The sequence below is a fragment of the Pseudochaenichthys georgianus genome, chromosome 9, assembly GCF_902827115.2.
Source record: "Pseudochaenichthys georgianus chromosome 9, fPseGeo1.2, whole genome shotgun sequence".
Taxonomy (NCBI): Eukaryota; Metazoa; Chordata; class Actinopteri; order Perciformes; family Channichthyidae; genus Pseudochaenichthys; species Pseudochaenichthys georgianus.
Genome location: NC_047511.1, coordinates 45,389,546 through 45,416,062, shown reverse-complemented (window position 1 = coordinate 45,416,062; position 26,517 = coordinate 45,389,546). Strand labels below are relative to the sequence as shown.

The window sequence follows — 26,517 nt, the reverse complement described above, 5'->3', positions numbered from 1 at the left end:
TTTGAGTTCAACATGTAAGAAGTAGAAAGTACAGGTATTTGAGTTCAACATGTAAGAAGTAGAAAGTACAGGTATTTGAGTTCAACATGTAAGAAGTAGAAAGTACAGGTATTTGAGTTCAACATGTAAGAAGTAGAAAGTACAGGTATTTGGGTTCAACATGTAAGAAGTAGAAAGTACAGGTCTTTGAGTTCAACATGTGAGAAGTAGAAAGTACAGGTATTTGAGTTCTACATGTAAGAAGTAGAAAGTACAGGTATTTGAGTTCAACATGTAAGAAGTAGAAAGTACAGGTATTTGGGTTCAACATGTAAGAAGTAGAAAGTACAGGTATTTGAGTTCAACATGTGAGAAGTAGAAAGTACAGGTATTTGAGTTCTACATGTAAGAAGTCAAAGTAAAAAGTTGTCAGAAAAGTAAGTAGTGGAGTAAAGTACTGATAGCAGAAAAATGTACTTAAGTGCAGTAACGAAGTATTTGCACAAGTATAGCGCTTTTCCTGGTGCTCAAAGACGCTTTACATAAAATCAGGAACAGAAACAGTACAAAGAAAACAAAAAACATACAGTAAACCGTATAGTCCTAATCCAAGTGCGAGGAAGAGTTTGAAAGCTAGAGGGAATACGTGAGTTTGAGAGATTTTTCAAAGGATTCAAGAGTGCTGGCCTTTCGTTTAGTAACTGTTGTCTCATCTTCCCCGCAGACAACAGAGACGTGTCTCTCATGATGAGGGAGATGGACGTGAACGCCATCGCTGGAACGCTGAAGCTGTATTTCAGAGAGCTGCCGGAGCCGCTGTTCACCGACGAAATGTACCCAAACTTCGCTGGAGGCATCGGTCAGTCAACACTTCATTATCATCCAGTCGACATGACTTGGAACTTGACTCAGACTTGTACGTTTTGACTTGGGACTCGACAATACTTTGGACAGGAAATGTGACTCGTCAGTCTTGACCGGGCACTTGACTTTAAACCTGTACGTTTCGACTTGGGACTTGACTTGAGAATTAGTCCGTTTTTTTATTTGTAACGCCTGGACTTGGCCTTTGGTTCCAGGACTTTGCTGCCTTGACTTGGGATTTGACTTTAAACGTATTCATTTCAATTTGGGTCTTACTTGGAACTTCACTGGAGATTTGGTAGTTTAGACTTAGCCTGAGCCATTCTTGACTTGAAATGTGACTTTGGTCTTTTCTGTCTTCACTGGGAACTTGATTTGTCAGTCTTGACTTGGAACATGGCTTGAGGATTAGTGGGTTTTTGATTTGTAACGACTTGACTTGAACTTTGTTTCCAGGACTTTGCTGACTTGACCTTGGACTTGACTTAGAACATGACTTGGGACTTGACACTACTTGGAATTTGACTTTGAATTTCTACATTTCAACATGGGTCGTTACTTGAAACTTGACTTGAGCTTTGTTAGTTTAGACTTAGCATGTGTCAGTCTTGACTTGATATTTGACTTGAATAGTTATTTGTCACTTTTGACTCTAGTCTCGACTGGTGAAGACTTTAATTGGCATTTGGTTTCGGACTTCCCTGTCTTGACTTGGAACTTGACTTGAGATTGGTTGGTTTTGGCTTGTCAGGCTTGACTTGACACGTGATTGCTTAGACTTTTGGTTGTCGGACTTGCCTGTCTTTACTTGGGACTTGACTTGGGACTTGTTAAATCCAGACTTTCAAATTTGACTTGTCAGGACTTGTCAGACATGATTCTGGACCTGACTCGTGTGTTTTTGTCCCTCAGCGCTGTCTGACAGGGAGGCGAAAGAGAGCTGCATGCTGAACCTGCTGCTGTCTCTACCGGAGGCCAACCTGGTGACCTTCCTCTTCCTGCTCGACCACCTCAAGCGGTAATATATGGTTATATTTCTCATATAAATATTTTTGTTTATCTGTTAGGCATATTGCACATTCATTTCCTTTTCAAAATTATTCCACAAATTAACTGTTTTTATTGTAATACACCTCTGTCTTGTATTTGTCTGATTTAGTTTAGTTTTTTGGTAAGCATGTTACCCATTTTTCAGTAATTGGTACATGTAAATCGGTAATGGCTATTTTCAAGGTCATTGTCACATGCTAGCCTAGCGATCAAAGAAAACTTAAAAGCATCATTAATTGACAGCTAATAGGCAAATTATGACTTATTGTCTTTACATATTTAGAATACAACATAAATATGATGCTATTAGTTGTTAAAAGTTCATATTTGTAGCAATACTTGTCCTGAAAGTGCTAAAGTAATGTTCTATATCACTTTTATGGATGTAAAAATTATGGCAAACCCAATATAAAAGCTTTTGTATGTTTGGATTGGATAGAAACTCAACTCTCAAGCTGTCTGTTGACTCATTGACAATGTTCTGCTTTGTTCTTGCAGGGTGACTGAGAACGAGGGCGTCAACAAGATGTCTTTGCACAACCTGGCCACCGTGTTTGGCCCGACTCTGCTGCGGCCGTCAGAGAAAGACAGCAAACTCTCCAGCAGCTCCACGCCCATCTCTATGAACGACAGCTGGTCTCTGGAGGTCATGTGTCAGGTACAACGCGACAGAATATAGAGTGATGCAGGGATGATAGATTTGTGTAGGCCGACCCTGACGGCAACATCTCCCTTGTTCCCTCGATAAAAAGCCAATGGTTATTTCAGAAAATAATCTCTGTGTCAATCAAACGTTTATGATGCTTACACGTTTAGTTCAGCAGGATAATCTCCACATATTAACACCAAGTTATGATTTTTGAAGTCAAAAGCTAATGTTGGGCTATAAAGGAACTACAGCACGGTCACATGACTTTACGTCACCACCGCTAAGCTAAAGGTGGCTAATGTTGGGCTATAAAGGAACTACAGCACGGTCACATGACTTCACGTCACCACCGCTAAGCTAAAGGCGGCTAATGTTGGGCTATAAAGGAACTACAGCCACGGTCACATGACTTCACGTCACCACCGCTAAGCTAAAGGTGGCTAATGTTGGGCTATGAAGGAACTACAGCACGGTCACATGACTTCACGTCACCACCGCTAAGCTAAAGGCGGCTAATGTTGGGCTATAAAGGAACTACAGCCACGGTCACATGACTTCACGTCACCACCGCTAAGCTAAAGGCGGCTAATGTTGGGCTATAAAGGAACTACAGCCACGGTCACATGACTTCACGTCACCACCGCTAAGCTAAAGGTGGCTAATGTTGGGCTATGAAGGAACTACAGCACGGTCACATGACTTCACGTCACCACCGCTAAGCTAAAGGCGGCTAATGTTGGGCTATAAAGGAACTACAGCACGGTCACATGACTTCACGTCACCACCGCTAAGCTAAAGGTGGCTAATGTTGGGCTATAAAGGAACTACAGCACGGTCACATGACTTCACGTCACCACCGCTAAGCTAAAGGCTGCTAATGTTGGGCTATAAAGGAACTATAGCACGGTCACATGACTTCACGTCACCACCGCTAAGCTAAAGGTGGCTAATGTTGGGCTATAAAGGAACTACAGCACGGTCACATGACTTCACGTCACCACCGCTAAGCTAAAGGAGGCTAATGTTGGGCTATAAAGGAACTACAGCACGGTCACATGACTCCACGTCACCACCACCAAGCTAAAGGAGGCTAATGTTGGGCTATAAAGGAACTACAGCACGGTCACATGACTTCACGTCACCACCGCTAAGCTAAAGGCGGCTAATGTTGGGCGTGATGATGTTTAGTCGTCTCATCTAGACACTTGATAGCAATTGACGTTTTTAAATCCACCAGTGGGTGACGTATTTTATGTTGTAGAACAAAACTTTTAAATCTCTTCAGCTTGTGTTAACCACAGCCCTTATTTCAGGCACCCAAAAACACGTCCAGATGATTACAGGGGGAAAACCTCAGCTAGCTATTAGCCGTAAAGTCAGGCATCCAGGGAATTTCAGTTATTGTACCTGTGTGGACGTAGGCTTTTCAAAACAAAAGCATCTAGCTCAACACAACCCTTTAGAAGATTTTCTAGTCTTAAAATGACTATATCAAAACTCAGGTAGAGGGTTTGAACTTGAGGGAAAATAGAGGCAGAAAAAGATTTCAGAACAATAGTAAACATTGTAAACATTGTAAAATGTGGAATTTCTGTATCCTCTGCAATTATATTTATTCATACATTAATATATTTTGTATAGTCTAGTACAATGACACACACCATACTATATGTGCAAACACCCTATGTAATAACTGAAAGGTGAATACATATATAAAGCTTTGTTATGTTATTTCTATTTGTTTCCACTTCTTTCTTATCCTGTGTCATTTTACCTATCACTATATCAGAATTTGTCCTCTGCTTCTTTTACTCTTTTCTCTGGTATCAATACATTTCTTATCTACTAAGGTTTGTACTTAAGATATTTCCAAGGTGCTGGACTCATACATGCAGCTCTATATTGATAAGTTACACAGGGACATGTTTCACTTGTTTAGGCTCTGATCTCCTGTTCTGTGTCCCCAGGTTCAAGTCCTCCTCTACTTCCTTCAGCTGGAGGGCATCCCAACCCCCGACAGCAAGCGTCAAAGCCTCCTCTTCACCACTGAAGTATAACGGGAACATGGTGCACTGATTATTCTGTGCACAGGCTGAATATCTGAGGATTAATGAGGCGGACGCTGCTGTGTTACTGCTTCATGCGGCCACTAGGTGGACTCAGCAACACATTCAACTGGAAACAGCCATAATCACCACAGCCTGCTGTCAGAAGAAGATATAGGACAAAATGTATCATCCCTTTTTTAATTTAAAATGATTTGCTGTTCTGTTCCACTGTGCACATTAGCTCCATATTCACAGAGGAGGGATTTCTGCTGTATTAAGATTTATTTCTGATATATAAAGCTCACCTGTGCCAATGTGTCCCCTGCTGATGACCAAACATTACCCTAAATGTTTACCTTCATTTTGTACAGTTTTTTTAAAAATACGAGACTGAAAACTGTAGTTACACAAAGCAACGTGCAGGCATGTTGACCTTACCTTTTAAAGTGTGCAGGTATATGATTTGTATAGTGAGCTTATTCAGTTTGCAGCTGCTTCTGGTGGTGTGTGTCGATATGAGGGCTTTATATGGACGTGGTACAGAGAAGAATAGGCTAATCATTCCAGGACATGTAATGAATGCTGTGCTGTGTATAATTTTAATTTCAAATGTTTTTGTCTGTATGTTTAATATGTTGTTCCATGTTTGATGTCTGATTTTAAAGAGGCCCTATTATGCTTTTTTTTTCTTCATTCCTGTCGTTTATTATACAGGTTTTTATGCATCTAAATAGTCACAAATCCCTGTAACGCCTCCATTTGACTTCCTTGTTTACTTCCAGAACATAGTAACATCACTATGTAACACACACTTTTATTGGCTAGCGCTCCACAAGACATGACACAGTAGATGCACTACATACTGATATACACCTGAACATGATGGGGCCTCTTTAATTAATTCTGTATATGTGCTGCTTCCTGCTGCATTCCTTCTCTGTAGTCCACCTTTAAAAGGACAAAACCACACTGCTGTCGGAATAAAATCACCTGGATTTTAAATACCAAATGTTTCCTCTTAGGACCTATTTAAGGCACAGTTATTCACTCATATTCAAGTCTCCTGGCGTAGGGTTATCATCCATGTACCTATAGTGTTACTGAAAATACACTGGGTTCTTGCATTAATATGGTTTTTTCCCAATCACTGCAAGTATTGAAACACTTGCTGGCACAATCCTTATCCCTAAAGGCTTATGTAAAATAAAAAGCAATAACTGTTAGTGATTCTTAGGATGAGACTTCTTGTATGTATGATTGTGTAAATAAAGACTGGGTAACATTATTCTTGCAATGTTTCATTCTTTGTACATTATTATTATTGGTGAAAATACAGTCGGTGCACAATTATTCTGTTGATGTTTAGTTGCTGATGCAATTACAATACAAGCGGTTGAAGAAGCACAATATTTGCTTTCAAATTCTAGTATTAGTGTAGAAGTATTCAGTAGCATAACATGGACATACTCAAGAAGAGTACAATTATACTCACATGAATACCTGTGTGTGCAAGTACATGACTTGAGTCTTTCCAACACTGCTCAATAACCTCACATTTCAATAATATATTGCATTTCTTAAGTAAATACTTGAGTACTAGTTACTTTCCAACACTGCTCAATCAAAAGTACCTCAAATCTGTTCTTAATTGCATTACTTGAGTAAAGTTACTTCGATACTTTCCAACACTGCTAGAGTACTAAATAATGGAGTGCATTACTTGTGTGAATACTTGAGTAATGACTTTTCCTCACTGCTCAGGAGTATTTTGTATATGTGTTCTCCTGCAGCCAGTGAAGTCTCCCCTGTTAAGGGTTGTGTGCATTACTGGACATTACCTTACATGTGCATACTTGAGTAAAGGTCAATTCGTTTATTTCCAACACTGCTACCTCACATTTAAATAATGGAGATGAGTGAATACTTGAGTACTTGGTTACTTTTCCTCACTTAGTATTTTGTAGATATGTGTTTCTCCTGCCCTGCAGCCAGTGAAGTGTCTCCCTGTGAAAGCAGTTGGTTAAAGAAGGTGGTGTGCATTACTAGAGTTAATGTACTTTTATTTTCAACATTGCACAATTACCTCCATTTACTTTTTAATTGCATTACTTGAGTAAGGTTACTTAGTTTCTTTCCAACACTGCTAGAGTACCTCACACTGAAATTATAGAGCGCACTTGAGTAAATACTTGAGTCCTAATACTCAGAAGTATTTAATATGTGTTTCTCCCACCTCCCTGTTAAAGAGGGTGGTGGGAGATGCTGATGCAACCGGAGGAGGGGGCCGAGGATCCGGCTGCTGCCAGCAGAGAGATCCGCTGCTGCTGTGAACTCACTATAAATACCAGACACAACCAGGAATAATCTCTGGACATTTATCAAAGTATCAAACAGCAGAAACAAGGAGAAACATCAGGTATGAGCGTTTTATCTGCTTAACTGACACTTGCCTTTTTCTTTTAGCCGGCTATGCTAACATTGTTAGCCTAGCATTAGCATTAGCTTTGCCATTTGTTTCTGACAGCTGTGGGGGATTTAATGAGTGAAAAAGAAAACGAAAAAAGCTACTTTAAAGGGATTTTAACTACAAAGACTCGGTTTGTATATGTGTTTGTTTTAAATTGCTTGGTATGCTTTGTTTTTAACCATTACATTAGATTGTTGGTCAACTGTCAAGGTGGAAAAATCAGTTGACGTAATGTACGTAACATTTCAAAATAAATGTCTATGTTGACGTTTAGACATTTATTATTTAATCTGTGTCAAAATAACTCGGTGTTTATCATATATTTTTGATGTATTGGGCTTTTGTCTCTCTTCTAGGCAATTCATATTTAATGAATTGCCTAAATAACAGCTTTTTTTACTGTCATTTTTTTCACAAATCTTTTTATTATTCTCAGCAATGGTTTTAAATCTGTTATACATTTCTAATTTTACATCTTTCAAAGATAAGCTTAAGTTTTATTTTTGAAAATAATGTTGGTAAGGCTAGGTTTTTAAAGCTTTTAACTCTGTAAACTGGAGGTATGTTGTCCAACCCATTTGCACCTTACAGAAGCTTAAGAGTCAAAGATGCAGAGGGACAAGTTAGGGAAGATAAACAAAAGCAAGACACATTTGAAAATAAACATACACAACAAAGTTTTATACATTTATTCACATTTCCTTTATTGCATTTGTGTAGCTTTCAAAACTGGAGGTATGTTTTTCACCTAATTTACACCTGAAGCTTAAGAGTCAAAGGAGCAGTCGAGTAAGTTATAGGAAGGATAAACAACATCAAGACACTTGTGTGTAAGAAAGTATAAAGCTATATGATGTTATTTTACACAACATAGATTTATACTTATATATACATTTCCCTAATTGCATTGGATAATTGGAACTAACTTGTGATAACATTTTTCTAAATCTGTGCTGCAAAAGATACAGAAATTGCGTAAAACACATCTATATTAACTTTTTCTCTATCTCTAATGAGTGTTTTTTCATATTTTGTGTAAATGTTCTCATTCTTTGGGAGTTTTTTCTAATTATTAGAGTTGAAGGGAACGTTTTTGAAAGGTTGTGCCTACGTGTCGAGATCGGTGCTTTTGTTTTGAAAAGCGCACGTTCAAACAGGAAGTGCAATTACTGAAATTCCCTGCATGCCTGACCTTAAAGCTAACAGCTAGCTGAGGTTATCTCCTTTAGTTTTACCATGGTTTAAAGTATCCATTTGGTCTCTTAACGTATTAAAACAGACATGTCTCAACTCCCTAGACTCTGGTTGTTGTCTTACCCTAAACAGTTTGTTTCTTAAAGTATGTGTTTGTGTGTTTTAATGACAAACTGTAACTGCTAACGTTAGCAAGGCTGATGCTAATGTAGGTGTAGCCTGGAACAATGTAAATTTGCCCCCTGAGAAAAGTCAACAATGGGCTGATGGTGCAGCTTGTCAGTGGCATATCTCACACAGAGGTGGAAAAAGTAGATATTTAACTTAAGTAAAAGTACCAGAGTGTAAGCCCTGCATCTTAAATCTTACTTTAGTAGAAGTACAAAAGTATTGGCATGTACATATATTTAACATACCAAAAGCAGAGGTGGGAAAAGTACTCCCATCATGTACTTGGGTAAAAGTACCAGAGTGGAGGAATACTATGTTACAAGTAAAAGTAATGTATTTAAAAGGTTACTCAACTAAAAGTACAAAAGTATTAGCTTCAAAATATATTGTGCGCAATGTCCCATTTCAAAAAATGTACTGCATTAATGTGTTTATTAAAGCTGGTAAAGGTAGAGCTAGACTTAACTACTTTGTAAATTAAAAAGTATTAGTTATTTATTTGTTTATTAGTATTAAGTTATCAGTTTACAGTGTTTCCCCTAGGATGGAGTCATAGCAGCGGTGCTAAGGCACGTGGGCCCAGCATAATGTGAGCGTGGAGCGCGTGGAATTTTTTAGTGTGTGCACGTGCGAAGTGGGCCCCGCCAATTTGTTTCAATGTGTCAGCACAAGAAAGGCTCTTGAGGCCTAGTACCAGGGCCGGTTCTAGCCAATTTGCTGCCCTAGGCGAGATTTTATATATAAAGAATAAATGAAAAATCTCTACAAAAGGCAAATACACTACAAAAACAGAAACTTATTGACATAGGTCATATACTTCAAAATAGCTTCAAATGTATTCATTATTGTATGAACATGTTTGAATTGGAGGGTGGTCACATCCTCTAGGGGGGTCTGGGGGTATGCCCCCCCCCCCGGGAAGATTTGTTTTAACATTTTAAAGAAAAATGCTTCAATCTGGTGCACTTTGAGCACACACTTACTAGAGACCTGATCTAGGGGGTACAACTCTAAAACACCCATATGAAAAAGATCAGTTTACATTTTAATAATCAAATAAGTATATGAACATAACAAATAAATGTAGCTTATTTGATTTTTGTTGTTCATTCATATCTTATTTGACCTAGTTAACTTATTTTACTTTATTTATTTATGCATATATTTGTATCTCTCCAACTTTAAACGATATTTTTGGATTACTGTCCTATAGTATACATTGGAATGATTTCACACCTGTTTTTATTTATCCTAATAATTATAAAGGAGTGCCTTGAAAATATGTGTTTACATAGAGACCCACTGAGATAACTTAGACTAAAATTAACTTATCTAAACACTGAGTCCTTTACCTCACTGAGCCTCTCAGTCTGATAGGAGAGCTCTCCTCCACCTGGTTGCAGAAACATCTACTTCTTATATCCGTTAGCGCAGCGAGCACTAGATTCTAATAACAACAGCGCCGGTACCGGTGCTCCCTCTCCCTCGCTGGCTCCCACGCTCGCACTTTGGCTGTGAGCTGCGGGCGCCTGATAAGCCAACATCCCCAACTTTCATCACTTACAGCGCCCATCGTACAGGGCAAATGAAAAGTGTAACCGGGGTGAAAAGGGTGTTACATTTACTTAATTATGAATGTTGTTACATCAAGGCCGAACATTTGGATGAGCGCCAACGGTCAAAAATGTTTTTTCCCTCCCAGAGCTACCAGCGCATCACCCCCCAGATCTGGCGCCCAAGGCGACCGCCTGTTAATACCAAAAATCGGCCCTGCCTAGTACACACAGTGGCAATGTCTCAACATTTAGCAAAAATACACCTTTATTGAACATACAGTAACAAAAATACTACAAATCCACATAACAAACAATCAAAAATGAAAAAGGGTCGCCACTTATTATTATTTTAATTAAAATTAAACTATTTGTATATAGGGGAAACACTGGTTTATGTATACTTTGTTTCAGCTTATTATCTGTCTGTCAAGTAACTGTTATGTTTGTCAAATACATGTAGAGGAGTAAAAGGTACCATACTGGCTTATAGTGGAGTAGAAGTACAAAGTAGCATAACATAAAAATACTCAATTAAAGTACAAGTACCCTAAAGTCGTCCTTAAGTACAGTACTTGAGTAAATGTACAATGTTACTACGGTATCTTCATAAATCCCCTCTCTCTCCAGTCTTTTTCTCTGAAGAAGAAGTGAGTACAGATGTTTCCTAACTTTCCTGGAAGAGCTTGGAAAGAGCAATATGTCTCAGCCCACTCTCTAAATCAATATCCAGGTCTTCAGATATGACTCATGAGATGTTTGGCCGATTATTGCTTTATATTTTGGGAAAATACTTTAAGAAACAAACTGTTTAGGGTAAGACAACAACCAGAGTCGAGGGAGGCGTGTGGCGCAGTGGTTAGAGCCTTGGTGTTGGGATCAGGGGAGCACAGGTTCAAACCCCACTGCATGTCGTTCTGGCACTGAGACACTTCACCCCAAAAAAGTGCGAAAAAAATGATGTTGTTTTTGATAACCAAGCTCACTTTAACCACATCATCCCCTTGGGTTCTGAGAAACTGGGATGGAGATGTTCACTATTTTCTGACTTGTTCTACACCAAGCAGAAATAAACCAATAGAGAAAAGACTGAAATATCTGAGAATTGTGTTTGTTTGTGGCAGAAAAACATGACTTTTTAAAATATCTGTCTTGTTTATTAAGTATTTGAGATCTATTTAAACAAGAATAACTTATCAGGAATCCTTGGATGTTTTCAGCCTTTGCAATAAGGACATTTTTCTTCTTTAAAAACTATGTTGATCATCGGAAATCATTAAAACACTTTTTATTTGATTTTATTAGGGCTGTCAAACGATTAACATTTTTAATCAGATTAATCACAGCTTAAAAATTAATTAATCATGATTAATCACCATTCGAACTATGTCCAAAATATGCCATTTATTTATGTATATTGTTGTGGGAATGGAAAGATAAATGAAAGAAGGCGGATATATCCATTTAACACAGTATCTATGTTTATTATAACATTTTTCTGCATGTCAAAATGAAAGACAACCCACACACCTATCAATCATCAAACCGTGGGGTCTTAATTCATTACGTGTTGATTTCTATCAACGGGGAGTACTTCAGGAAAGTCGACAGAGGGGGGGGGGCGCTAGTGGAGTACTTCGTGACCACAGAGTGTGAACGTTGTGATCAGCTGTTTCAGCGCAGTTCTCCAGTGAAGGGGGGAGTCTCCCTCCGCAGCCGGTTGGCGTAGTTTTGGCACAGTTCCGTTGTACAGACCGACGTTAACAGCAGCCTGTCTGTGCACACGGAGACCGACTCTGTCGTCCGGTGACCTAGCCGCCTTCTGGAAAAGCTTCACAAGTACGTCGGTACGCAAATGCGCTTTGTGACACAAGTGACGGTACGCATTTCAGATTACGCCATAACCAGTGTACCAGTTATGTGCACCCCTGTACTACAGCACAGGTATTCTCCGTCGGGACTTCCTGCAACAACACCACGCCGTTATCAAAGATGTTCTATTGAGAAGACGATCACTACGTGACAAAAGTTTTCAAAACCGTGGCTACTGAAATCAATCTTACTAACTGCTGTCTGTGCAATTTACTCCGCGAGTTGGCAGACTTTATTTTGCTTACTTTAACATCATGTCTCACGGTGGGGCTAAGCCATTTCTTGGTATGGGTGTAGCCTACCCCAGCCATACCCTGGCGGTGCCACTGGTGGCACGTATGGGGCGGGCCATTCTGCACATGCGTTAAATGCGTTAAATATTTTAACGCAATTAATTCATAAAATGTATTACCGCCGTTAACGCGACAATTTTAACAGCACTAGATTTTATATATGAACACTTTTATGCAAAAATGTCAGAAATATTCGATTTTTCTATGTTTAAATTCTTATTAAATTAAATGTCTTCGTACTGACAAACCAAGACATTTAAAGACATCCTCTTTACTTATAAAAATGTTAAAAGTGGCCTTTCTTCTACAAGGAGAGGTTGATGTTGATTATGTCAATCGGTGCAATAGATTGGGTCTTAAAGCTATGATTATGTGTATTATTTATTATACTAATTAATGTTTGGTCTGTAAAATAGAAAACTCCAAGCTAGTCTTTGAACTTTTGTTGTTGTCCAAAACCCAAATATGTTCACTTTTGATGACTATAAAATGGAATAAGAGACCATCTCCATATATGAGAGGCTGTAAATAGCATTATTACATGTAAAATAACTTAAATATGAAATAGTTGCTGATTAATTTAATCTTTATGGTATAGTATTTGAGTAATCCTTCATTTCTGTCTGCATGTTGTGGTAGCATTGCATTACTGACCTCTATACATCCCATTTAACTGCAGGCATTTATCATAAAAAACGCGTCTTTATTGAATTCCCGACTTGTGTATTAATACTAGAGGCATATGTTTCATAAATGAATGAAACTCAGTGTCTGCTGTGTGTCTGGCAGACTGGTGCCTGCTTGTCCTCATTCACACACACTGCCTTTTACTCTTTTTACTGGAGACGCCACCACAGGAAGCTCATGTTTTGGCAAGGAAGTGCCCCCCGCGGTTAGGGCATGAATAAGGAATGGGAGCAGGGAAGGGGTTTTAATGAGTAACCTCAGCTACCCCCCAAACTCCTTCTCTTCCCAGACTTTACTTTACTTTGTCTTTGCTCAGCCGTCTGTAGAGAAACACTTGTTCCTCTGGTCCGCCATCATCAGATCCATTGCATTCATTAACCCTGGAGTCAAATACTTCTGTTTCATTTAGATAGATAGATGGATGGATAGGTAGATAGATATTAGGGATGCCAGCGATTATTCGATTATTCGAATATTCGCTACAGTCTCCATAATCGAATATTATTTTTAAAAATCGATTTTATTTATATATATTTATTTATTTTTATGTTTTGTTTTTTCTGGCTTAGTTTCAACCAAAATATATATAAATATATATATGCTAATAATAATAATAGTAATAGTATTAATAATTGTAAATGGTCATTGGTCACACCACCAGTTTGTTTTACTGTAAACTTGGAGGAAGCCTGCGTGCAGAGCAGACTGCTGCTGCAGCAGCTACACACCGACCCCACCCCCACCCCCACCCCCCCTCACACGTGCGACTAAAGATGAACAAAGTGGCAGGTAAAAAGAGTTCCTCGTGGAACTACTTCGAACTTACAAGTCCAACGGAAGTTAAATGCAAGCTCTGCGAAAAGACGTTGGTCTATCACAGCTCAACCTCAACAATGCGTTCGCATTTGAGTGCGAAGCACGCCAAAGAGGTTACAGAGAAAGACGCAGCAGCCGGCCATTACCAACTTCACTTCAAGGCCACGTCGTTGTGATGACATGCTTGTTTGTTGTTTGTACTGTTAAACATGTTACAGTAAAGAAAACAACGGAATTCCTTTTTCTTTTTTTTTTCTCTCCCGCGGGGGTGGGGGGGGGGGGGTCGGTCGAATAATCGATTATTATTCGCCAGGGCTGCCGAATAATCGATTTTGATCATGGTCAGTTTCTGGCCACCCTAATAGATATATCTATCTACCTATGGATAGGTAGATAGGTGGATAGACAGACAGACAGGTAAGTAAGTAGATGGATAGGTAGATAGATGGATACAATACAGCTTTATTTATATAGCACTTTAAACCTCCAGACCAAAGTGCTGTACAGTCAAATAAACAAAACAAAAAATCACACAGCACACAAACCATAAAACAAGTACAAGTAAAAACAATAGACAATTTTAAAAGCAACGCTCTAAAAGATGTTAATACGCTAAGGAGAACAGGTGGGTTTTAAGAAGCGATTTAAAAGCAGGCACTGTGGCTTGTCTGATGTGCAGGGGCAGATCGTTCCACAGTGTGGGAGCCGCTACAGAGAAGCAACGGCCCAGTCTGAGTTTTGACTTGGTTCTGGGCACATTCAGGAGCAGTTTATTCGCTGACCTGAGAGGGCGGTTGGGCGTGTAAGGGTGTAGCAGCTCAGAAAGATATGTGGGGTCATGCCATTTAGGGATTTAAAAGTAAACACATGGATTTTGAAATGAATCCTGAAATGTATTGGCATTTGGAGCGAAGTCAAAATGGTGCAAATGTGGTCATATTTCCGTGTGCCAGTTAAAAGCCTTGCTGCAGCATTTTGCACCAGCTGCAGACGAGCGAGGGAGGACCCACTGACCCCCATGTAGAGAGAGTTACAGTAATCCAGTTGAGTGGTGACAAAGGCGTGGATTACTCTCTCAAACTGCTGTCTGGAGAGAAAAGGTTTTACTTTGGCTAGCTGCCTAAGGTGATAAAAGCTCGTTTTTACCACCAATTTAATCTGACTCAAGTTTTAGTCACGGTCCATTTTAATGCCAAGGTTCATAATGGTGGGCTTGGTGCAAAGGAACCCAGGTATACAGAATTGTTGCCTGGTGCCACCAAAAACCATTACTTCTGTTTTTCCTTCATTTAGTTTTAGGAAGTTGCACGCCATCCAGGCCTTTATGTCCTCTAGACACTGTAGCAGTGGGCTAATTGAGTGACCCTCCTTCTTTGTTAGTGGGATATAAATCTGGCTATCATCAGCATTAGGGGTCGACCGATTATCGGCCTTACAGATTATCGAGGCCGATATTACGCATTTTTACAGATTATCGGTATCTGCCTTTTTTTTATCAAATTGCCTATACAACTTTGGCTCTGATGCGGCTGTTTCTCTGGCTGCAGTCACCACTGTTCACGAGCAATGTCCCGCCCACAGCGCTATCTGATAGGCTATTACTGAAGTGTCAATCAACACTGAAGATTTTCCGGGCTGCAGCCAGCCAGAGAGGCGGGACCTTCTCAGATTAAAGGCAGGTGCGAAGAATGCAGACACAGAGGCAAGCGGCAGCAGTGAGTGGCAGAGCCATACATGTGTTTCGAAGGTAAATCAGTTGAAAGCCGAAGTTCAATAAACATCCCAATCCCCTATGCTGAAGTTGCAAAAACACCACAATCTTATGATCCAATTCTATCAGTTTCCCAGTTACAAAGGGGGGGGGTGGGCGGGTAGCGTCTCGCAGCGGAGAAACTGGGACGCGCTGGGACGACTGGGACGGCTGCTAGTGGAGCCTCGCAGCAACTCTGCTTTTTGCACCACAATCTGGTGCTGCTGAATTGGGACTACTAAATGAGTGAGACTCAAATATCAGAAGTTCAGAACAAGTTTTAGTAGTTTTTATTTTATTTTTACTTCATTTACTTTACTCACTTTACTCAGGGTCACAGAGAGGAAACCAGTTTTAAGATGTTGAAAAGTTCATTAAACATAAAAAGGCATTTCAAAGAAGTTGTGTTATTCTACATTTTGGCACCAAGATTTTCTGATTTTACTGCAAATGTATATCGGTTTCAAATATCGGTTATCGGTCTCCTTGATTACTAATAATCGGTATCGGCCTTGAAAAAGCCATATCGGTCGATCCCTAATCAGCATAGCAGTGGAATGCGATGCCGTGCTTTCTAAATATGGACCCAAGAGGGAGCAAATAGAGGGAGAATATCAGGGGGCCTACTACTGAGCCCTGTGGGACCCCATACATGAGTGGAGCAGAGGATGACTCAGAGTCACCAAGGCTGACAGAGAAAGTTCTGTCCTTCAGATATGACCTGAACCTTTCCAGGGCTTTCCCCTCAATGCCCACCCACTGCTCCAAGCGAGAGATCAGGATGTCATGGTCGACTGTATCGAAAGCAGCAGTTAGATCAATAAGTAGAAGCACAACGCAGTCCCCAGAGTCAGTAGATAAAAGGATGTCATTCAAAACTCTTAAAAGCGCTGTTTCAGTGCTGTGCATAGTTTTAAAACCGGATTGGAAAACCTCGAGTATATTGTTCTCTTCCAGAAAAAACATAATTTGACTGTAGACAATCTTCTCCAGGATCTTTGACATACAAGGCATTTTGGAAATGGGCCTAAAATTAGCCAGAACTGTGGGATCCAGACTTGGGTTTTTTAATATGAGGTTGGACTACTGCATGCTTCAGGTTTTCAGGGACCTTCCCTGAGAGCAGACTGCTGTTAATAACTGCCAGCACAGATAGATGGATGGATAGTAGGGGTGTAACGGTACACGTTCCCGTACGTGTACCGATAGATATATAGATGGATACATGTTTGAATGGATGGATGGATAGATATAGATAGATACTTCATTGATCTGTAAATTAGGATCCCCTCTTTCGGGGCTGAGGCTATTTGTGATTTGCTAATATTACATTTGTTAGACGCTTTTATCCAAAGTGACTTACATACATTCTGTAGACAATCCCCACAGGAGCAATTTGGGGTGTCTTGCCCAGGGACACAACGACATGCTGACTGCAGCGGGACTCGAACTTGCTACCCCCTGATTCAAAGTCCAGCACTCTACCCACTGAGCCACAGCCGCCCAGCTCATATGAATTGGATGTAGCTTAACGTTGCTCAGCATCTACGTCACTGCAGGCCAATAGACAGAAATAAGAAACAAATATCGAAAATATGAAATCACTTGGACTTGAAAGGGAAGATTTGTTGCAGGGAAACGGCTGTCAGAAGAGTATTTGTTGTTGCATGAAGTGCAGTAGCAGGTTTTTGGGGAAGTTTCAGGAAGGAGACGTTTAGCTGCTCCTCCTTCATCAGATCCTACATATTGATTTATTTCTGTAGTGTGTTTTTATTCAGATAGGATTCGTAGAAGTGTTTTGAGTGAGTCATTTCAATAGCTGTGCTCCTGTTACGATACGCTTCTCACCGTTTTTCTATTCAAAGTCTCATTTACCGCTTGTATTTTTGTTTATATGTATTTCCATATTAAAACAACAAACGTCTGCCCAGGAAAACAACAGCTGTGACTCAGAGACAGAGAGGGGAGGGGTTTCCTGTCTCGGATAAATAACTTCAGCTCACTTTCTATTCTCAACCAGTCAAAAAGTAACTGTTACTTTAATCTTATTTGTACATACTTGTATCCAGTACTTTACTTCACTGCATGTGGTACTTTTTCCTCTACCTTTTATTTAGCACCATAGTTACTTTTCACATATAAAAACACATGATATGCAGTTATGCAGTACTGTACTACTAATACAGAATTTGAAGAGGATATATTTTGGATTCAGAACACATGGAGCTGATTTCTTTGATTTGTTGCGCACTGATTGAGTCGATTCTTAATCAAGGTATGGCATCAAAGCAAAGTGTGTAAGATTAGGGAGTTTTCATAGTTTTTAAAAGGGTTATCAACTCATTCATCGATGTAAACAATCAAAGGCAAAACTAAGACAAAAGGTCATATTGATAAATGCTAAAAATGCACATTAACTTTGTATTTCTCTGTTTTCAGTCCATTTTAAGACGAACTACTTCAAGTTACAAAAACATATATAATGACGTTGCTTGATCCAAAGAGTCAGATCTGAACTTATCTCAGTTACTTTTTTATTTTCACAAACTTGCTAATTTGAAACATTATATTGTGAACCTTGTGGTTGCTGCTCATTGTAATGGTGGACACAGCGTTGACATGCTGTACAGATGACTGTCCATCAGAAGCAATGTTAAGCTCATGTAGTAAATAAGTTGTTAAAGAATCCATTTTTGAAGATAAATCTTTCCCCGACCCAGAATCTCCTGTTATGAATCTGCCAAACGGATAAAAGCAACCTCTCCTTTCAACGGAGAACCTGTTGTTGTGCGCCGGAGTGGCACTGAACGGTTTCTTTGCAGTGAAAGATGATCACACACATGTGTGCGTCACGAAATCTGACCGCATTAGGTTGTGTTGGTTTGAGCTTTCACTTTGATCTGTGAAGGAATCCACTTTTCCTTTTTTGGCGCTGCTGATTTTTCTACAAAAAGTCCAAAATAACTCCGTCTTGCCCATTTGTGTCTGCGCTGAGGAGAGGAGCCACCCACCCGGAAGAAATCAGATTTAAAAAGCCTTATCTTTGTTATCGTTGCTGCAACAAGCGGGCAAGTTGTTCTGTGAGCCGTCACAAGCACAGGACCGCCATCTAGTGGAGAGATGATTTAGCCTTTTTGAGCCTCTATTTCAGTCTCTGCCCTACTATAGGTGCCCTTATCATCTCCTACGGTGTTTCCATAGCTACCATGTGTAACTGCATTGAAGCTAAAATGATTTAAATTGCATGTATAATGATATCAATATAAATTAGCAAAATGTTTAAACATCTATACCAGGGGTTCTCAAAGTGCGGCCCGCGGGCCAATGGCGGCCCTCGGAAATGTTTCTGGAGGCCCGCGATAGTTAATGTGACACGCTGAAATGCATGTTATATTTTAATCCTCCATGGTTGTATCTAGTAAGAATTAGAATGGAATTTAAGAATGGTAAAACTGCGCCCCCTGGGTTGTCATTCCTAAATTATGAATGACAGCTTGTGGAAAGTTTGCTAGACTACTGGTTGCATGGCAACTAGGCATCTCGCCAGTTGCGGTAAGAAAGGATTTGTTTTGGAATTATTTTGTGTTCCGTTTTTCTTGGGCGGCCCTCAATCCAATATTGGGTACCTCAATTGGCCCTCACTCATCAAAACTTTGAGAACCCCTGATCTATACCATTATTGAAAGTAGTACAGAAGATGGTCTGGAAATGGGAACAAATCAGATCACATTGGACAAAGGTCAATTATAACGGTGTCTTGATTTCAATGTAGTCTCGTAAAGCCCCGGACACACCGAGCCGATTTTGGCCGTCGATAGATGTCTGGCGGACGATGAGCGTCCTGTCGCCCTACTCAGATTGGTGTCCCCCCCGCACCGTCGTGTCTTTTCGGTCGTGACGACACCTTTTTGGCCTCTGTGTCGAATCGGTAGGCAATCGGCCAAAGAAATCACTCTGATTGGCTGTTCAGCTTAGAGAACCAGTGCATGAGAAGCGAAACGGAAGTGAGGGGCGTAAACAAACGATTTAAATGACATTATTAGTTTGTTTTGACAGGGTTTTATATTCATAGAATCCTTTGTTGAATATAATACAGAATATCCATAAAAGATGTCCCCTAATCGGGGTCTTTGGTTTATTCAATGACCGAAAAGGGAAGGGACCCACAGGGTTTCTCAACACCAAATATCTTGAAACAGACAAGGGAAAAACACAGCTATTCAGCTATTCTTTGTGGTCTCCGTGTTTTCTAGAGTTGAGGGAATAACCTCGGTGGAAAGAATGCCTCCTTCATGGAAGAAGTGGCTCCGTCCCTCTGAGCGCTGACACTCTTCCTCTCTGTGCACAGATCGTAGATGTTTCTGCAGCACAGGGCGCAGTATGAAGAAGTCGGTGCGGCCCGCGGTGAGTAAAGCCAGCGGGGAGCGAGGGAAGGCGGAGGGAAGCACCGGCACCGGGAAGCCTGCAGCCAAGAGCAGCGCTGCACCGCTGTCCAAGGTAAGGGCCATCACAGGATCGCGGGACCCTGCACCCCATTAGATGGTAGCGGTCATATTCTCTGTGCAGAACATGCTTTGGGTCAGAGGTCATGTCGCTGCACTGCCTTACTAAGTGGTTATCGTCTGCTGACTCGTAAAGTCTCTGATGTTGGTATCGACAATGTCAGAACAATGTAGACTTCTTAGCTTTGATTTCATATAACAGAGACAAAGCAGGACATTTATATTTGAAAGGATGAAAACGGTTTTATTATTTTCATTATAAATCAAAATAAAATCATTACATTGTTAAAAAAAAAAAAAAAAAAATCTACAGATAAATATTTTAAATGCTTAAATAAAAACTTTAATTCTAGTCTTTGGTATTAATTAACCCATTATAAGTATTACGTTTAAATCATTCACATTGTTATATATGCTTTTTTAAGTGATTCTCTTACTGTCGTTTCGGTCGATCGCTTCAGCCTCATTTCTGTCTGTAAGGGAATTTGTCGATGTTTAAAAAATGATGTGTTTCCAGGTGAAAAGCAACGATGACCTTTTAGCAGCGATGGCGGGAGGAGCTCCTGCATCGAATAACGCCGTCAACAAGAGCAAGAGGACGGCCTCCACCGGGACCAACGTTAGCAACCTGGACAGCAAGCCAAAGACTACAGCAGGTAACATAACGCATTTAAATACTTTATACACTATTCTACCAGTTAACGGAAGTACATTTGTTTACATGTGATGTTGTTCAGACTTCTGATGCATTTTAGTGAGCATCAGAATCATAACACGGTTTATTCACAACGAGGTTTTCACATTTGCCTGGGTCTATTGGTTCGTACATAAATATATAAAAAAATATATATATAATTGGAAAAGATAAGTGTAAATACATTTACCAAAACATGTATTCAATGACTGTTAAAAGTATGCACGGTATATCTGAATGAATATGTTAATCGTCATTATTCCACCATCCCAAGTGTTCTTGTTTGTGATTTATCCATTTTGTTGTTGACTTCGCTAAATGACCTTAAACTAGGTTTTAGCTAATTCATCTTCCTCTGTTTATCCTGTCAAGGTGTCCGTCTGTTTGTGAGGATAATTATATAAATGCCCGTTTAAGTAGGAGCATTTTTTTATGATGGACGTCGTAAAAAGTAGCTTGGAAAGTTTTAGTGATGGTCAGAAAGAAAACTAAATATTCCTTTCGTGAGTATAATTCTTCGTCCTCCTACCAGGCACTTCCTCGAGGCGTGCAGCCTCGTCCAATGCCAAGGAGACAAACTCCTCGCGGGACCGTCTCCGCAGCTCCAGGACGGCGGCCTGTAAGAAGCAGCCGGGGTCGGGGGCAGCGACGGGCGATGCCGCGTCGGGGAAACGCTCCCGCAGCCAAATCCTGGTGGAGTCCGAAGGCCGCATGAGCAAATCTAAATCTGACGGTCAGATCAGCGACAAAGTGGCTCTGGAGACCAAAGTGAAAGACCTGCTGGGTTTGGCTCAAAGCAAGGACGTGGAAATCCATCATCTGCGCAGCGAGCTGAGAGGCATGAGGGCGCAGCTGGGCCTGGGGGGGAAGGAGGACACGAGGGAGGAGGAAGAGGAGGAAGAGGAAGAGGAGGAGGAAGAGGTGGAGAAGCCGCCGCCTCCTCCTCCTCCTCCGCCTCCTCCTCATGTGTCAGCTATCACCGCAGCCGACGTGGAGTCGACCCTGATCCTCCTGCAGGAGCAGAACCACGCCATCAGGGAGGAGCTGAACCTGCTGAAGAGCGAGAACCGCATGCTGAAAGACCGGCTGAACGCGCTGGGATTCTCTCTGGAGCAGCGGCTGGACGCCTCCGACAAACTGTTCAGCTTCGCCTCCCTGGGTGATGGAGGAGGAGGAGGAGGGCAGAGTGATGGAGGAAGAGGAGGAGGAGGAGGAGCGCTGACCTCCTCCTCTGTGGAGGGATCGGCCCCCGGGTCCCTGGAGGATCTGCTCACCGGACACCAGCACGGAGGCTCCGCAGACAACCTGGACAGTGAATCCAGCGAGGTGAGGGTGCACTTCAGTCAAGGAAAGAAGTTATATCAATCAATAAACCTTTATTCATACGGTCAAGTCAAAGACAACTTTATTCTCAGTCTTCAGTTTGTGTACAGACAGAGATCGAAATACCGTTTCCCACAATCCTGAACACAAAAATACAAATATGTATATCCTATAAATACACAATCAACATTGGTGGTGCATTCTACATGGCTGAAGATAATACATTCAAATCGCATCCTCAATTTCCATATTTTATGACCAAAATAGCATCAAATACAATTATATTTGTTATAATTATCAATAAAACATCAAGTTTCAGAAGTGATCGTCCTCTAAAGTCGGGAGTCATACGATCGTATCCGTATCCTATGAGAAATTGCATTTTCCCAAATGGTGCAGCTAACGTAAAACCTCTCTGATGTCTCCGTCTCCTGCAGGTCTACCAGACGGTGACCTCCAGCGATGACGCTCTGGACGCCCCCTCCGGAGCCTCCTCCTCCTCGGAGTCGGAGTGCGCCCCCAGCAGGGAGCGCTCCCGGAGGGGCAGCAGCGACAACGCCAGCGAGGTGTGTTTTGTGGTTGTCGATATCGATGTTAGAGAAATCTCACTGGTCCCCGGCTTGAGCTTCAGCCTCAGGATCCATGTATCTGGGATCCTCTCCAGAATGGAAGTAGCATCACATGCAGAGCATCAGCTAGTTCCTGAGCAGTGTCCTTCACATGCTGATATCTAAGAGAGGGAGTTACACAGTCACAAGATGGAGGAATCATGACTTTTTCCCAATATTCTGACCTTTTCTCGAACCCGAAAAATTCTGACTTTTTCCTCAAAATCTCAAAATCTTGACTTTTTCCTAAAAATTCTGACTTTTTCCTAAAAATTCTTACTTTTTCTCAAAATCTCAAAATCATGACTTTTTCTCAAAATTATGACTTTTTCTGAATACTTAATACTTTTAATAATCATTCGTCCCCGGCTTGAGCTTCAACCTCAGGATCCATGTATCTGTGATCCTCTCCAGAAAGGAAGCGGTCATCGCATACAGAGCATCAGCTAGTTCCTGAGCAGTGTCCTTCACATGCTGATATCAAGAGAGGGAGTCACACAGTCACAAGATGGAGGAATAGAAAGCAGTCTTCAATGTTTACTTCAGATTAGCTCCACGTCAGAAATGAGCATGCTTGATGTCTATCTCCATAGAGGCTGAATCATCATGTTAATCACATAGCGGCCTCAAACAGTCCTGATGCTCTTCTACACATCCTGTCATGAACACAGCTACAGTTGGGACACCTTTGTTATCATGTTGCTCTCATGTTGGAAGAGGACACTCAGTACAACATATTTTTATATATATTTGTATTCGGGATTGTGGGAAACGGTATTTCGATCTCTCTGTACACACAAACTGATTGACAATAACTTTGACTTTGAGGTGTCGGTGGCCTGCCTGACGGAGCGCATCCACCAGATGGAGGAGAACCAGCACAGCACGGCGGAGGAGCTCCAGGCCACTTTACAGGAGCTGTCCGACCTGCAGCAGATCACCCAGGAGCTGAACGGGGAGAACGAGCGCCTGGGCGAGGAGAAGGTGATCCTCATGGACTCCCTGTGCCAGCAGAGCGACAAACTGGAGCTGTACGGCCGGCAGATCGAGTATCTGCGCTGCCTCCTGGAGGAACAGCACATCTCCTACAGCCTGGAGGAGGACATCAAGAGCGGACGCTACCTGGAGCTGGAGCAGCGATACGGGGATCTGGCAGACAACGCCCGCTTCGAGAGGGAGCAGCTGCTGGGCGTTCAGCAACATCTGTCCAACACCTTAAAGATGGCCGAGCAGGACAACGCCGACTCCCAGGAGATGATCGGAGCGCTGAAGGAGAGGAACCACCAGATGGAGCGCATCATGGAGTCCGAGCGGCAGGGCCGAGCCGCCATGGGAGCCGCGCTGGAGGAGTATAAGATGGCGGTGAGCAGCGACCAGGCGGAGCTGAGTCGCTGCAGAGCTCAGCTGGACCAGGAGAGGCAGAGGGTCGCAGAGCTCTACTCCCTCCACTCGGCGGGGGACAAGAACGATATCTGCCAGCTGCTGGAGGGCGTGAGGCAGGGGAAGGAGGAGGCAGAGGCCAAGGCTGCGAGGCTGCAGGAGGAGCTGGAGAAAGCTCACAGTGAGCTCACACGCCTGCAGGAGACCTTCAGTAAGGTGAGTCAACGCCTGAGGAGGGACGCATGTAAAACCTCCCACTCCTCGAGCCCCTCGCCCTTATTCCACCTCGCTTAGCACTTCCTACTCTTGCCTTCACCTCCCACTCCTCGAGCCCCTCGCCCTTATTCCACCTCGCTTAGCACTTCCTACTCTTGCCTTCACCTCCCACTCCTCGAGCCCCTCGCCCTTATTCCACCTCGCTTAGCACTTTCTACTCTTGTTGTTGTCTCTCTTCTTTACTTGCTTGTGCAGCGCTTAGTTTGAGTGCCAGGGAAAGCGCTATATAAATCAAATGTATTTTATTATTATATTTATCCGAGCAGACAATATATATATTTCTTTGATTTACAGAAAATGCTCAGATAGGGCTGCTCAATTAATCGCGATTATGGCTTGCGACGATTACGAAAACAACGTAATCGAAATAAAACGATTATGTTTTTATTATTATTACTTTTTTTTTTTTTTATATCATTTTTTTTTTTGGTTTTTCAGTTGAATTATTCTTAAAGTTCCGGGTAGTCAACTGTTAAAAACATACTGTTCACATTTTGTTTCTCCAATAAATGGATGTTTTCAAAGTCAATGAATAATCGCCATTACAATTATTGACCCAAATAATCGAGATTATGATTTTTGCCGTAACGGAGCCGCCCTATGCTCGGATAGTGAAAGGATAACGATCACTAATGCGAAGAAGAGTAGCTTGCATTCATCAAACAAGCGCAGTGTCTACACCACCTGTCCAGTAGGGGGCGGTATTCACTAGCATTAGAATGTTACTGACTCCTTTGTTAACTTCAGGAACATTGTGACATCACTGTGTAACACTCACGCTTCTATTGGCTAGTGCTCCAACACAATTCACATGAAATGAAATGTGAGCGGCGGGACATCTCTAAGTGGTTGACCAATCACAGAAGAGCCTGCCAGCCAACAGATCAGAGCAACTCTGAGGCTGAAAATGTCCTCTTGAAATACAAAATAAATGAAATTATCAGATTGAATGTTTTCCTGAAGCAATAGCTGTGTCTGAGTCGAGCTTTAAACTAGGCCGCAGCAAAGTGGATACTGGTTTGAGGTCGCCTAAAGAGAGCATGCTTTATTTATGGAGCCGGGTCAGCCCTTTGCTGTCGGTCTCCAGAGTGAGGCCCACATTGATACATGAGGATTTTACTCAAACCCAATTCAAGACAACACGTGTTGTGTTCTAGAGTTCAGCGATGTTTAAAATACATATTTTGTATTCGTGTTAAAGTGTAAAAATCATGGCTTGTTGATCAATCAATGTTGAGAATCAAGAAGAGGGGACACATGTTGATGAAGAAGAGACATGAAGAAGAAGGGACACATGTTGATGTAGAAGAGACACGAGGAAGAGGGGACACATGTTGATGTAGAAGAGACATGAAGAAGAAGGGACACATGCTGATGTAGAAGAGACATGAAGAAGAAGGGACACATGTTGATGTAGAAGAGACACGAGGAAGAGGGGACACATGTTGATGTAGAAGAGACATGAAGAAGAAGGGACACATGCTGATGAAGAAGAGACATGAAGAAGAAGGGACACATGTTGATGTAGAAGAGACACGAGGAAGAGGGGACACATGTTGATGTAGAAGAGACATGAAGAAGAAGGGACACATGCTGATGTAGAAGAGACACGAGGAAGAGGGGACACATGCTGATGTAGAAGAGACATGAAGAAGAGAGGACACATGTTGATGTAGAAGAGACATGAAGAAGAGAGGACACATGTTGATGTAGAAGAGACATGAAGAAGAGAGGACACATGTTGATGTAGAAGAGACATGAAGAAGAAGGGACACATGCTGATGTAGAAGAGACATGAAGAAGAGGGGACACATGTTGATGTAGAAGAGACACGAGGAAGAGGGGACACATGTTGATGTAGAAGAGACATGAAGAAGAGAGGACACATGTTGATGTAGAAGAGACATGAAGAAGAGAGGACACATGTTGATGTAGAAGAGACATGAAGAAGAAGGGACACATGTTGATGTAGAAGAGACACGAGGAAGAGGGGACACATGTTGATGTAGAAGAGACATGAAGAAGAAGGGACACATGTTGATGTAGAAGAGACACGAGGAAGAGGGGACACATGTTGATGTAGAAGAGACATGAAGAAGAGAGGACACATGTTGATGTAGAAGAGACATGAAGAAGAAGGGACACATGCTGATGTAGAAGAGACACGAGGAAGAGGGGACACATGTTGATGTAGAAGAGACACGAGGAAGAGGGGACACATGTTGATGAAGAAGAGACATGGAGAAGTGGGGACACATGTTGATGTAGAAGAGACATGAGGAAGAGGGGACACATGTTGATGAAGAAGAGACATGAAGAAGAGGGGACACATGTTGATGAA

At 41.6% G+C, this 26,517-nt stretch overlaps 2 protein-coding genes across 2 annotated transcripts in view; both read left to right on the top strand.

Moving 5' to 3' along the window:
* Window positions 1–5,875, top strand: part of LOC117452390 (breakpoint cluster region protein) — a 79,555-nt gene extending 73,680 nt beyond the window's left edge. The window contains exons 24-27 of the mRNA XM_034090999.1: window positions 704–838; window positions 1,756–1,861; window positions 2,392–2,551; window positions 4,510–5,875. Of these exons, the coding sequence (XP_033946890.1) occupies window positions 704–838; window positions 1,756–1,861; window positions 2,392–2,551; window positions 4,510–4,599 (491 nt within the window). The 3' untranslated portion in view covers window positions 4,600–5,875. The remainder of the gene's footprint in view (window positions 1–703; window positions 839–1,755; window positions 1,862–2,391; window positions 2,552–4,509) is intronic.
* A 975-nt stretch (window positions 5,876–6,850) lies between these two features.
* Window positions 6,851–26,517, top strand: part of specc1la (sperm antigen with calponin homology and coiled-coil domains 1-like a) — a 37,689-nt gene continuing 18,022 nt past the window's right edge. The window contains exons 1-6 of the mRNA XM_034091351.1: window positions 6,851–7,006; window positions 19,742–19,890; window positions 20,413–20,551; window positions 21,122–21,915; window positions 22,350–22,478; window positions 23,349–24,188. Of these exons, the coding sequence (XP_033947242.1) occupies window positions 19,774–19,890; window positions 20,413–20,551; window positions 21,122–21,915; window positions 22,350–22,478; window positions 23,349–24,188 (2,019 nt within the window). The 5' untranslated portion in view covers window positions 6,851–7,006; window positions 19,742–19,773. The remainder of the gene's footprint in view (window positions 7,007–19,741; window positions 19,891–20,412; window positions 20,552–21,121; window positions 21,916–22,349; window positions 22,479–23,348; window positions 24,189–26,517) is intronic.